This window comes from Lagopus muta, chromosome 2 (assembly GCF_023343835.1).
Source record: "Lagopus muta isolate bLagMut1 chromosome 2, bLagMut1 primary, whole genome shotgun sequence".
NCBI classification, from domain to species: Eukaryota; Metazoa; Chordata; class Aves; order Galliformes; family Phasianidae; genus Lagopus; species Lagopus muta.
In genome coordinates this window covers 44,768,493-44,782,138 of record NC_064434.1, presented here as the reverse complement: position 1 = coordinate 44,782,138, position 13,646 = coordinate 44,768,493, and the positions used below count along the sequence as shown (strand labels likewise).

General features: G+C 44.3%; 1 protein-coding gene across 4 annotated transcripts in view; it reads left to right on the top strand.

Annotated features, from left to right (window-relative positions):
- The window catches only part of FYN (FYN proto-oncogene, Src family tyrosine kinase), a 130,565-nt gene that overhangs the window by 108,805 nt on the left and 8,114 nt on the right, over positions 1-13,646 (top strand). For all 4 annotated transcript variants that reach the window (XM_048935533.1, XM_048935534.1, XM_048935532.1 and 1 more), the window contains 3 exons: positions 1,243-1,319; positions 1,417-1,570; positions 9,636-9,767. In XM_048935533.1, coding sequence (XP_048791490.1) covers positions 1,243-1,319; positions 1,417-1,570; positions 9,636-9,767 — 363 coding nt within the window. The remainder of the gene's footprint in view (positions 1-1,242; positions 1,320-1,416; positions 1,571-9,635; positions 9,768-13,646) is intronic.

The following is a 13,646-nucleotide window of genomic DNA, read 5'->3' as shown; positions in this document are numbered from 1 at the left end:
TTTAGCTCCATCAGATCTCCGGCAGGGGTGCTGAGAGCAGAGCAAAGAATCTGCTTGTTTTGGAAAAGCAAAGAAACCAAATAGGAAACCTAAGTTCTCACAGGGAAGTTTCATTGTACATTGGAGAATACACTGAAATTTTCAGTACATTTTTTCAGTCTATTTGGAGTTGATTTTTATTTTCCTGGCAGGTGCCTGCCCACCTCCCTCCTCAGGGGCATCCAAGCACTGACTAACTCACATTTTAATCATATGTCTCAATGACAAGCATGTGCTTTTTCCTTTTAAAAAAACAACTTTGCAAAGTCTTCTGAAATACATGGTTTATTTTGGCTTAGTTTACTAGTTTTTACTGTGCCATTTTATGTTTGGTTCTGAGCTTGAAGCTCAGGATTTATCAGGGGAAAAGGCCTAATCATCTTTCCTTTCCCCTTATTTGTTAAACCAGTTCACTGAGCTTGTTTAAAGGAGACTGCCACACTTCTCTGTTTAAGTAAAAGATTGTGAAGCTGCAGATTTTTAAAAGCTACAGGGAGCCTCCTTGCTTTCCTTCTCACGTGGAAGTTATGTGCATATTGCTTTTGCTAAAATCACTTCCATTTGACCTGTTTGGTCTTCTCTAGTTTTGCATAGTGGTCTTCTAAAATTCATAGTTCGTGCCACAGCTAGTTGTTTGTTGCCTAGAGAAGGATGGCTACAAATAGTGTGGTTACTAATTTTCTAAGGAAAATTAGTCTCTTAATGCTAGCACATTTAGACTTACCAGGCTTCAAGCTGACCTTTCTTTTGGAGAAGGTTGAGCCAGGATCTGACTTTTTCCATAGCTTGTGAGGCTTGGAACCAGGCTGACACTTTTTAGTGAGCTGAGGCTTTTAGAGAGCAGCAAGTATGCAGTTTCAAAGAGCACTGGAAATGTGAGGAAAAATCAGCTTTCTTAGTAACAATCAGGAAAATTAAAAACAACTTTCTTTTCCCTACAGTTTTCTTTAGATAGTGACATAGACTTCTGCAAGCCAATCTTACAGCCGGCTGAAACAAGTACAGTAGGAGAATTTTAAAATGCCAGTTTTTTTGTTTGCTTGTTTTGTGTCCTTTTGTTGTTTTTGTTTTTTTTTCTGAAACTGCCCACTTGAACTCAAAGCACTGTTGTATTTAATATTGCACATATCGTTGCACCTCCAACCTGATGAATAGCCATTGTTTCCCTAACATTTCTGTATTGTGTCATCTCTGCATTTACAGGGAGCTTGCTAGATTTCTTAAAAGATGGAGAAGGAAGAGCTCTGAAGCTACCAAACTTAGTGGACATGGCAGCTCAGGTCTGTGTTCAGAGTGTTGAGCACTTACGTGTGCATGTTTCAAAGCTCACAGATGTCTGAGTTCCTTTTAAAATGCACCTGATTGTGTTTTACACAGGTGGCTGCAGGAATGGCATATATTGAACGAATGAATTACATACACAGAGATCTGCGATCTGCAAACATTCTGGTGGGGAATGGACTAATATGCAAGATTGCTGACTTTGGATTAGCAAGGCTGATCGAAGACAATGAGTATACAGCAAGGCAAGGTAGGTGCAACAACAGGAATAGCACTGAGCGTTGTTTTTCTGACAGGAGAACATCATTTTAAAAAACTCTCTCTCCTGTGCTTTGGAGTTGCTTTCATAAATCCTGAAGTCATATTATGTGCTAGTCCAGAAAACTCCACTGCTGAAGGCACATCCTGCGGAGGATATCTGAACAGTTGTCTTTGTTTTATTTTGGTCAGTTTCTAAGGGAAAAATAATGAATGGGAGCACAGGTGGGTGAAGTGACAGTAATGATGAGGTCCTAGTGGTGCCACAACAAGGCCGATACTTTACTTACCACGCTAGAAAGCCTGAATAGAATAACCCAACATTGCTGTGTTATTCTTATTTTATTTCAACTGGTCAAAGAAATCTGAGAATCATGTTTTCATGCAGTAGATCTGTCTCTCTGAGAACTTAAAAAGTTACTTTAACAGGAAAGCCATTTTCCAGCTCTACATAGAATGCTGGGCACCACTGATAACTGATAGGCTATAAAAACAAATCAATAGTGTTGTAGCTTTTTAAAAAAGCATGTGTGCGTGTGTTCAGACTGAACCATGACACAGCCTCTTTGTAGTTAGTTGTTCTTTACAAGTCATGCTTGGTTGTCAGATGTTGATCCAAGTTTGCAGAACTACAGTTTTGTTCTCTTTCTGCTGGCAGAACACTGGTAATGCTTGCTTAATATGTGTCAGTAAATACCACTCTGTCCATTCTCAGTTCTGAAGCCAGAGACTGCCTCATTAGACTGTTTCATGTCATCAGAAAGCGAAGGTTAGCTAAATGCACCTTCATAACCTACATGTACTCCTTCCTATTGCAAGGTTTTTCTCTTAACTGAAGTCCCTTTTATTAGCAGATTAACTATTAGGAAAGAGCTAACCTCTTCCTGTAACTTTCAAGTGCTGACAGAATGAGACAGTTTCCAGAGAGCAGGCGTGCTCCCATTGATCACAACCCTCTTAATTGCTCTCAGCAGCACCTAGCCACAGGGATGGGGGAGTGCAAGCTGCATCCATGCTAACAGTTGCTGGCTTCATTCAGGAGGCAAGCCCTGATTATTTTGTGGAGGTCCTTAAGGAACATGTTGTAGGTACTAATGCAGAGTTAACTGCTACTGAGTGGAACCTGAGGGTGAGAATTGCTCCTTGCTTGCAAAAACAGCTTCATGTCGCTCCCGCTAGAGTAATAACAGTGCAAGCTCTGCTGGACAGAAAACTGCCTCCTGGCCCCTCCCCTCTGCAAAACAAGAAGGGTTTATCTTGAAAAAGGCAGCCAGATCCAGTCTGTAAAATGGCTTTGAAACTGTTTTCTATAGTATCTCCATTTTTGTCTGTTTTACTGCCATGCCTTTTGTTCCCTTTGGAAACGGCCCAATGTATAGTTTGACATGACTAATTATTTGTTTGAATAGACAAGTATGTAACCTACTTCTGGCCAAATCTCTTCAAGCCCATGATCCCTAGGAAATCCTCTGATGACCTGTTTGCTTCCTGGTTTAAATCTCTCAAATAGTTTTGCTCTCTTTACGTGTTAGAAATCCTTGAAAACCTGCATGAGCGACGGTGAGGAAAAGCTCAGATTGTTTAAGACAATAAGTTATTGGATTTTTGATGGGAAATCTTCGAGCTGCAGAAAGTAAAATGGCAGGACTAGCAGGGAGAGGGACCATAGTGGTAGACGTGCCCTACCCTTCTTTCACTGTGAAATCTCTTATGTCATGGAAAATGTAGCTAGGAAAGGCCTGGCATTCAACCTGTGTCACTGACACTGAGGAGACCTGACTCCAGTGTGCATGGTACTACCTTGGGGTGCACATGGGGAGAAGTCACTCAAATTTGTTCATACTTCAAGGCAATGGACCGTACTTCTTCCCTGTACTGAGGTCAGGCTGAACTCCTTCGGAGCCACCGAGGACTTTGGAATGGGGACCCAAAGAGTTGCAATCACAGACATCTTGTAGAAATGTTTCCCCCCTTTCAGTAACGATTTTTTCACCCTTTCTTAATTGGTAACTTGTTTTTGAGAGGAGTGCACTTCTGGCCATGCAGCCTATTCTCAATTTACTTTTCATTGCAGTTCATCTGGCTTCCAAGGCAGGCGGGCAGCCAGGGTTGAGCCTAGGACCTTTAATTTATCGAGGAAGAAGCACAGCTTCTAAAATGCCACTGGAATTTTTCTCTTAAGTGAAATTCAATCCTGTTTGTTCAGTTCGGCTTCGGTTTTGAGCACTGCTTGGTGGCGACCACAGTATCAGAAGGAAACGGTTGTCTTTGCTTGTTTCCCATGACCTATTACTTCAGCCTCTGAGGGGATGCATCTGGGGACCATTCTGTTTATCTGGCTGACCGCTGCTTCACTGGGAATTCTGACATGGGAGGAGAACCTGGCTGGCGGAGGGAAGGGGGTGGGGAGTGCTGTAGACTGGCAGCTCCTGTGGGAGAGAGGAAATGTCTTGCCTTATGAAATCTGAAGATTAAAGCCTTTGGTCACTCTCTCTGCAGCAGTCTTCCTCCTCATGGCTTGTAAGTGAGTTAGCAGGGAGCTTGTTGTCAGTCTGGGGAAGGGCTGGCTTTCTCCGGCCTCACTTGATCTCCGGCTCCCTTCCCCCACTGTCACTTCTGCCTCCGATTAAATATTTTGAAAGGAAACAGATGGGGATGCTTTGAGCTCCAGAGGGTTAGAGTGCAGGATTCCTGAACCTGTGTGGTTATTACTCAGCCTGGTGGTAATGTTTTACCGACCGGTTTATTTTCTTTTTGGTTTGAACAAAAGAGGTCTGACTGCTCCTGATTTAAGAGAGGTAAATAAAAAGCAGTTTGTTGTCTGCACTGCCATTCTCAGCAATTGGCAGGAAGGAAAGAGAAAGTCACACCGCTAATGATTTAAAGTGTGTGACCAGCAGCTATATGCTGCCATTAAATAATGCACACCAAAAAAAGTTCTTGGCTTGTAATGAACATTTGGCTCCTCTTACTCTTAGAGGAAGTGAGTAATCAAAGGGAAAAAAACATGCTATTAAAGTGACGCCCATTTTAAAGGCTATGGCAGTGAACTTACTGCAGTCCACCCTATCAGGGTTTGGTCCTTCTGGCTGTTGCTGTTGCAACATCTTTTTCCCCCGCACTGCGTTGGGCATATTCTGTGTTGTGTGCTTCCAAAGAGATTATGCCTGTGTTAGCCTTGCAGAGCAACCCCTGGCATTCTTGGTGCTCTGTGGGATGGAGAGAAACTTCTCCTCACCCGCACGCACAGGATTCGCCATGCAGCTCTGCTACCCTGCTCTGATCTGGTTTGCAGCTCTGCAGGGTCTGGGCCAAGCACATGGCTTTGTTGTGCTGAGTGCTCCATGGAGCTGCTGGGGAAGAGCTGTTACTATTCAAAGCTGTAGCAACTGATACAAATTTAAATTGCCTTAATACAAAAAGAGCATTTATTTTCCAGGCAATGTTTCTACTGCATTCACTGGCAGGGCTTGCAGTAATGCTGCTCCAAGCACACATGAAACATTAAGAATCTTTCTGATGCCTTCCAGACAAGTCAGGTCTATTCTGGGAGCTCTCGTACATGTTTGTAAACTTTTGGATCACTTTTGCCTCCTCAGTGCTCAGAAATATCTCCTTCCTGCCTTGCTCAGAAACCAGTGATGCTTCTTATTTTTGTTTCCTAGAAAATAGCAGGCACTGTTTCCCTCTGCCACTCTCTCCCTGGGCTTACCACTTGTCAATTGATCGGGCACTGGTGTTGGCAATTGGTTGCACCACCAGCTGCAGCTCCGGGAGCTTTGCCCTCACTCAGTGCCGAAGAGCAGGCAGGAGGGGACAGCTCCTGCTTCTCAGCAGCAGCCCCAGATCCTGGAGGGGTAGCAGAGGTGCCTTCTGCCCCTCAGCAAGGAGCTTTGCAGGGTCGGGGGAGGGCTAGGACTGTGTTTGGGCCCACCAGCAGTTGTACCTCTCATTCCCCGATTCCTGGGGAGGGTCAGCCTGGGGAACCTGCCTCTGGCTCCTGATGTTTTGCCATGCTTGTGATTTCACGTTAGTTCTCACAGCACAAAAAATGCAATTGCGCGGTTCCTCCCACACAGCACACCCCATCGCCTACCAAGGCTGACTCGTTTCCTGTTACATGCTTACTTCAGCATTTCAGTTTTACCCTTTGTAGCCTTCTCTTTTCAGCTTTGGCAGCAATGTGGTGCTGAGTTGTGCTCCCCAGCTGCTCAGTCAGGGGTTCCCATACTCATAGATTCTGGCACTGGGTGTGCTGGGCTTGATTTGCAGCTTCATATCATTTCTAGGAAATGCAGCAGTGACTCTGGGGCATTAATTGCAGAGCTTTCTGGTTTGTCGAGATTGAGATCTGAACACCTGAGCCCCGAGGGATTTTCTCAGGCATCAGAAGAAACCATGCTAGGAGCTGCATTTGGTGTTGCTCAGTTATCTCGGCCCCCTCTGCTCCTCATCACAAAGCCTTACTTGGGGCTGAGGAGAACCTGAAGCAGCAGCAGAGGCTGCTTCCTTTAGCTCACAAGCCCCCAGGTACGAGTACTGGGCAGAGCAGCACTTGGGCTCACAGAAGTGCCCTAGGGCAGGGCCAGCACCTGACCTTGCATTGTGCCTGAAGCCTTGGTGTGCTGCAGGTCCATGCAGAACAGAAACCCAAAAAAGACTTTTCCCTTGCTGAAATGTTTCAAAAAGGCATGGAGATAAAAGCCACAGAAGAAGATCTTGCTCTGGGGCAAAGACAGGCTATCCTGACCTAGGAATGTGGTGTGAGAGCAATTTGTACAGACAGAGCTACTGACCTGCTAGTAATACAGTGTGTTCCAGCAAAAAATAAAGAGAGAGATCCCTCCCAGCCATGTAAAATCTGCCTTAAAAGTGGCAGATAGGCTGCACTGTCAGCTGGGGTAATTTGGCTTATCAGATTTATTAACATGCTTGTCACTAATATGCATTTTATCTGGTGATCTGATGCTGTAATTTGCATGCAGCCTGGAGTCAGCATATTTAATAAGCTGGGCTGGGGCTGCTTTTCCTAACCAGCATGCTGGGGACAGGGCAAGTGCAGGGGCTGTGTGCCTGCCAGGAGCCATGCTGAGCAAGGGGAGCAGCAATTTGGCTTCAGAGTGGTGCTCAACACATTTTGTGGTTTTTGTGTTTTCAAAGAAGTGCCCTGTGTTTCCAAGGCAAGGGGTCCATTTACTCAAAGTGTTGGTGTGATGGGCTCCTGCTCGCTGCATCAGGCAATGCTGCCAGCTGTTTGAGCTCCTGTGCAACCACGTGTATCTTGTGGTGGTGCTCAGAGGGTTCCTTACCCTTTGCCGTCGCCTCTCCTTGTTCTAAGCAAGCTGTGTGTGATCTTTTAGGTTTATGGCAGTGTGTGCATTAAAACTACAGCTGTGAGAACTGGCACATCCTACCTGGTTTCCACTTTCCCTTAATTAGGGCTCTGTTATACAAGTTTGCTATGGGATGCTCTTGGACCATCTGGTCTCCAGCATGCCTTGCAGGGCTAGAAAACCAGGAGTCAGTTGGCCTCTCTGCCAACCTCTCCTTCCTCTCCTCCCCATCTATATCTTCAAACCGAGGTTCAGGAAACACTGCAAAGAATACAGACTGTGATTTATGTATAAATTGGTCTAGATAGGACCCCTGATGTAGAGGCAACATAGCAATGTAACAAGTAGCCACCCTGCCACCAGAAAAATCAAAAGCATAAATTGTTTGTCTTTTCCAGCAGTGGGGCTTACATTGCTCTAGCTCTCAGTAAAAATGATATGCTGGAATTGTGCCTTCCCTTCTCACCTATTTTCCTATCTTTCCATGACCCCTCAATATACCATAGAGTCACCTCCTCATGCCACAACAGCAGCAGGGTGAAAACACTGGGGCAGTTGGCCTCAAAGGAGACTAAAGAGATTTCTTTACTCCAAAGATGAGTTTTTTAATGCTGTCTTTCTATCTGAGTGCCAAGAACAGGGTCACGGAATAGCTGAAGTTGGACCTCTGAATGAAGGTCATCTGGTTCAGCTGGGAAGCAAAAGGTCTCAGCCTTTCAGGGAAACACAGCTGATCAAAAACAAAAAGGAGAAAAAGAAGAAAGAAGGAAAGAAATTGTTGAATAAATTATGTGCAACAAGTGAACAAGCAAGCCTTCAGGCTTGGTCATCTCACATGTGATCAGACCCTGTCCAGGCTTTCAGGCTTCATTCAGTTAGAACAGTATTTGTGTGCTATCCCAGCTGCAACGTGTGTGAGGACAGAGGGACATTAGTCCTCATGTTCATGACATGCCTGCAGATTTAAGGAACTTGACCTGCAGTTACATGCAGCCTGCAAGTTTTCTGGGGATTGGAAAGTGTTGTGTAGCCCCAGGATATGCCAGTCCCAGCTCATCCAGTACCATAGGGCTACCAGTGCTGTCAGGCCACGGTCAAGGACAGAGTTCCAGAGATGGCAAGCTGCTGCAGAGACCTCAGACATCACAGCCCAGATGGACTTTAAGAGAAGAGGTTCTGTAAATTTTGAGTCTTGTATACCAAGATTATTCCCACGAAGTTTTAGCTGGGGAAACTGAGGACAAAGCTGAGCACAAGAATAGTAGCTCCAGCAGATCAGCTAACATAAAGGCTACATATGAGGCAGGCTGTTTGAAAGTGAAGAGACACCCACAAATCCTTCAGCACCTTGGCAAATTCAACCACTGATGTTCTGATGCTTAACTAGCCTTATGTCCCTAACTTCAGGCATTAGGGATTTGAAGCTTTCTTTATCTTACATCTTTTTATATAGGAGGACTTACTTGAGCATCAGCAGTTTTCACTAGAAATAAAGGTATTTGTTCCTGCGTAATATTGTCTCTTAGGATCAATTATATGTAGTGTAGGAAAAAATGTTATCACATTTAATGTTTTACTAAGTAAGGGAATGAGAATTGCCACGTCTGCTTTGTACTCATGGTCCAACCCAGATTGCAGCATAGAGTAGAAGTACAGAGCATCAAGCACTGGATGTGGTAGAGGAATGGTGTCAGCAGAGAACTGTAAACAGTGCCATAACTTAATTCCCTGAGAGCCATTTGTCCACGTTACAATTTCCACACTCATCCTGAAAGCTAAAGGAGCTTTTATGAGGGGGTGGTGAGAAGTCAAAGTCAGTATGCTTCAAAATTTGAGTGTCGCTAGGGATCCACAGTAAGCAATGCAACTCTTCTGCCTTTATGTTAATACAAGGCACCAGGGAAATGATTGCGTATTTTTTCTTACATGCTACAACTTAATTATTACCACAAGACTTTTCTTTAAAGTCACACTGAAAATATTTTCCCTAAGAAAACAGTAAATGATCGGAAAAGCAAATAAATCAGAGTTTAAAGGCTTGTTATCTTACCATCCTTACCACAATTGGATCCTGCAAGCCCTGATGATGGATGAGCACATTAGGCTGCACGTATTTAAGGCACTACAGTCTTCAATGCCAGGAGTTGAAAGTACACTGTCAAGTTATAAATCACAGGCCACAGTTGTGCCTTGACATCATTGCACTCCAAGCATCTCGAGTAGCAATCTTATATTTTAATCCTTGCATGTTTCTAATGAAATATTATGTTTGTCTTTAATTTATGTTTTTACTGTGTTTGTTTGTTTTGCGTTTTGCTGAGCTTGAGCAGGGAAACCGGGACGTACATTTCTAATAAATCTCACTTCTATTCAACATGCTGTGACATGCAAATATCACAGGGAAATGATGATTTGAAACATTTTGGGAGAACGAATTTCTATTTTATTGAGCTTATTGGATTTTATGCCATTTTTCTTATATAAAACTTCAAATGTGAATTAAAATCTTAGCCCTCTCTTGGGACAAACCCACCCTTGCCTGCTAAGACTTTCTTTTTGCCCTACACATTCCACCCAACTGTCCTCTGGGAGCATATTCCATGGAGCTGTTTGTTAATACTTGCTTCTTCACCCTGCAAGTGTTGCAGAACAAAGCAGTCGCCTGCATACTGGTGCTTTGTTTCCATCACTATTCTATTTAAGACTCATTTCTTCTTTCATTAGGTGCAAAGTTTCCCATTAAATGGACTGCACCAGAAGCAGCATTGTATGGAAGGTTCACAATCAAGTCGGATGTGTGGTCTTTTGGGATCCTACTGACAGAGCTGGTAACAAAAGGGAGAGTGCCATACCCAGGTAAGAAAACCATCCGAGCCCTGCATCACTGTGGGAGAAGAGTGGGAATGAGTCATATGGTTAAAGTGGAATGTGTGCTTATTGTCATTGGGCTCAAAGGAGGATGGTTATCATGCAGAAGTTCTGTGTATGCTTGGAAGGAAGTGGTCGTGACTGAAAGCCAGTGAGTATTGGTCATGAACAAGAGGACAGGAAATCCAGCGTACTTGTTTCTATGTTTTTAATTGTTTTCAATTAATTTACTTTCTATCAAAATAATGAAAGCAAGGTAAAACAACTGCATACCAGAAAATCATTCTCCACATTTGCGTTCCCTTTAAAATACCAACTAACTCCCAGAATAGCATTACTGTATTTCTTCTGTCAGTCTGGTTCTGTACAAGGTCTGGTGACTGTCTGAATGTCTGGCATTACCAAATCTCCTTTTTACGTACTCTTAAATTTCAATCCTTTTGTTAGACATGGGTGGAAAGGAAAGAAAAAGTAGTGTGCAGGCCAGAGCTCACGGCAGGGTCAGAGAGGGGCCAGGTTCTCTGCATGGGGGAACCAGAGGCCCCATGACTCTTTGTTGAAAGACTGCCAAGTATCCCATGGATTAAGATTTGTAGCCAGAGTGATTGGATCTGCCTGTGCAGAACAAGCTTTGCCTTCGGCTGCCTCCTCTGAAAACTGGACATTCAGGTGAAGAGGAAGGAGGTAAGGAGAAAGCAGGTGTTACATGGAAAAGAATTTAATCCCTTCATTTGTTTGATACTAATAACAGCATCTAGCTGCATTTTGGAACCTTGGCTGTGTGCATTGCAGCTGATTTAGTGGAAAGTGTCCTAGAGTATTTTCAGTTTGCCCGTCTTGCCACTATCAAGCAGTCAGGCCTATACATCAAATACAGCAGGAAAAGCATCAAGGTGGAGTTCAATTTATCCTTTTGTATTTCATGCCACTTCAGAAAGCTGAGCTCAGCAAATTTGAACTCCCAGAGTTTTTAGAGAAATTTCATCTTTACTAGCTCCTAGGAGCCAGCAGCTGATAATTGAGAAGGAAATATGGGAACTGGAAGGCTTTTCATGATCAGCAGTGAATTTTACAATGACTGGCAGAGAGCAGCTTAGCAAAGCTGTGACTATGCCAAGAGAATGAAGGAACAGAAAGAGAGGTTATGTGTTTCTGTGGGGTAGATGAATCCCTTTGCCCCACAGTTCCCTGAATGGTTGAAAAACAGTGTTGCCTCTGCACAGTGTCAGTGTCTGGGACAAAGGTCTTCTTGCTATGTGGATTATCAGCAGTGGCTCAGGGAACAGTGATTTTCAGGGGGTTACTGAGGGTTAAATGAGCAGTTGTGGACTGAATGCAAAGGTCGAAGATAGAAAGAAGATGTGTAAGGCTTTGCTGCTAAGGCGTTGCTTCTCTAGGGTGAGCAGAGATCCTGGGTGGATACAGGAAGAGGATGCTTCTGGTCAGTACTAGCAGAATGGATGTCAAAGGGCTCTCGCCAGCTAGGGCAGAGTTAAGGCTAGTTTGGGGTTTTTTTTTCAGAGTTCTACATTTATGGGGCAGCAGTGCATAGTGACTTGTCTATTATCACATGCATGAGTGTAGATACAAACACACACAGGAAATAATACTATTGTAGGCAAAAGTGACTTTCTGAGCCCTGTGTTAGCTCACAGGTCCATAATTGAACACTGTGTTAGCCAGGTCAGTAGAGGATAGACACATTCCCCAAGTGCTCATTTTTCTCCCTGTGGGAGAAGGAGGCCACTGGATGTGCACTTAAGTGCTTGTAATATATGACTTCTTGTTGGATCCATGACAGAACTCTCAGGCCTGGTCTGTGTCCTGAAAATGCGGACAGTTTTATTACATGGCAGCCTGAACACTTCAAAGACAACTAGCAGTGTTTCTCCTCTTCTAGCACTGTCCTGCCCCTTCATCCCACACTGCATAAAGCCCTCACACACTGAAAATCCTTCCGATTCATTCTCCCCCAGACACGCTAGAATGGCATCAAGTAGCTAAATCAACTTTTTGTGACTTACGTGGCACAGAGTTGATAATTCATAGAATCACAGAATCATAGAATCCTTGGAGTTGGAAGGGATCTCTGAAAGCCATCTAGTCCAACTGCAGTGAACAGGGACACCGCAGCTAGATCAGGTTGTCAAGGGACTGATCCAGCCTCACCTTAGAAGTCTCCAGGGATGGAGCATCAACTGCATCTCTAGGCAACCTGTTCCAATGCCTCACCACCCTCACTGTAAAAGATTTTTTTTTCACCAGCTGGTCATATGGTCATGTACTTCCTAGGTTATACCTTGCCTGAGCTCTACACTAGGCTTCTTCCCCCTTACCATGGCTTCTGCCTCTGCTCAGCCAGGCCGTAAGCATTCTGGTGATCACCATCACTCCATCCCTGTCAGCTTCCCCTAAGGTTTTTCCTGCCTTCACATCAAGGCTTGCATAAGAAGGAAGAGATGGGTGTTCACCCACCCCAAGAGGCAGGACTGAGCCCTATTGTGACCACCAATAGGATCTGAGGGAATGGCTGTGTCAGGAGAAGAGATGAGGAAAAGATTCTTCACCAGAGGGTGATCACGGCCCCAAGCTGCCAGAATTCAAGCAGCATTTGGACAGCACTCTCAGACACAGCGCTTGAATTTTGGATGGTCCTGTGTGGAGCCAGGTGCTGGACTTGAAGGATCTCATGAGCCCTTTCCAACTCAGGATATTTTGTAATTCTGTGCTTCTGTCGTGCACCCCAATTCTGATATGGTAACTGTGCCTCCAGGGCACGGTACCTCATATCTTGAAGAATCAGGCATTGTTTTAAGCTTATGTAGGAGGGAGAAGTACATCAAGAAGGATACAGGGAGAAGGCAGGCAGTTTCTAGGAGGGGAACAGGACTAGTGAGTGGAGCGGGACTTGGCATTCATTCTCCTCCAGGTTTCAGCCAGATGAATGACCTCTTTTTGGAAGAGAGGCCAGAGCAGAGGTAGGACACATGAACAATAAAGATTTTACTGGCAGAGGTGAACATCAGGCTGGAGTTCACGATCCAGCATTGCTCACTGACCTTATAGCTCCCACAGGAAAGACTGACCAGGCCTGTTTCTCTATCAGTGGACATAATGATAATGGACTGCTGTAATAATACTGCTTTCTCATTCTTCTCACAAGACAGCACAGTTGTTCTGGGTGTTGAGGTTCTATTTTCACTACCATAGTAGGGAAGTAAAAGCTGGATATGTGCAAAAGAGGAGCCAAGTTTAAAAAGTGATCTGCTTAGTAAACCATTTTCATTTTGTTTCTTTCTCTTTCCACAAATTTCTCTCGGATCTTAGTATCTTTTTAATGGAGTTTAAGACTAGGAGGCTGCATTTCTGAAGCAGTAGTCAGAATTTGATTTTATTTTTATTTAATGTTATCTTTTGCATAGGCAACATTTTCAGCTGCACTAAACAAGCATCTTTGAACTCACCCCTTGTTTTTTGCTGCGCTTGTCACAGCAAAAGCATTTCTGTTTTTTGTCCAGTGTGACAGCAACCATGATAGTATACGTATTGCTGTCTCCAGCCAGTTGGTCTTTGAGTTTGGACTCCAAGCAAGGCTGCAGGTCATGGGGAGCTGCATTCAGCCTCCTCATCACTGCAGGAGTTTGGAGCCAGAAGGGTTGGGCCAGGCACACATCACTGACCCAGTGTGATGGGTGCCATCGTCATGAGTGGTAGATAAGAACTCGAGGGAGGTGTGTACTCAGCACATCACACAGATAAGCTTTGGTGGGTTTCTGTGTAAGCAGGAAAGCTCAGCTCACAAATGCTGCAGCTCAAAGTTGCAATTCTTATTGCAAGCAAATAATACTTTATTTAAAACAATGATAA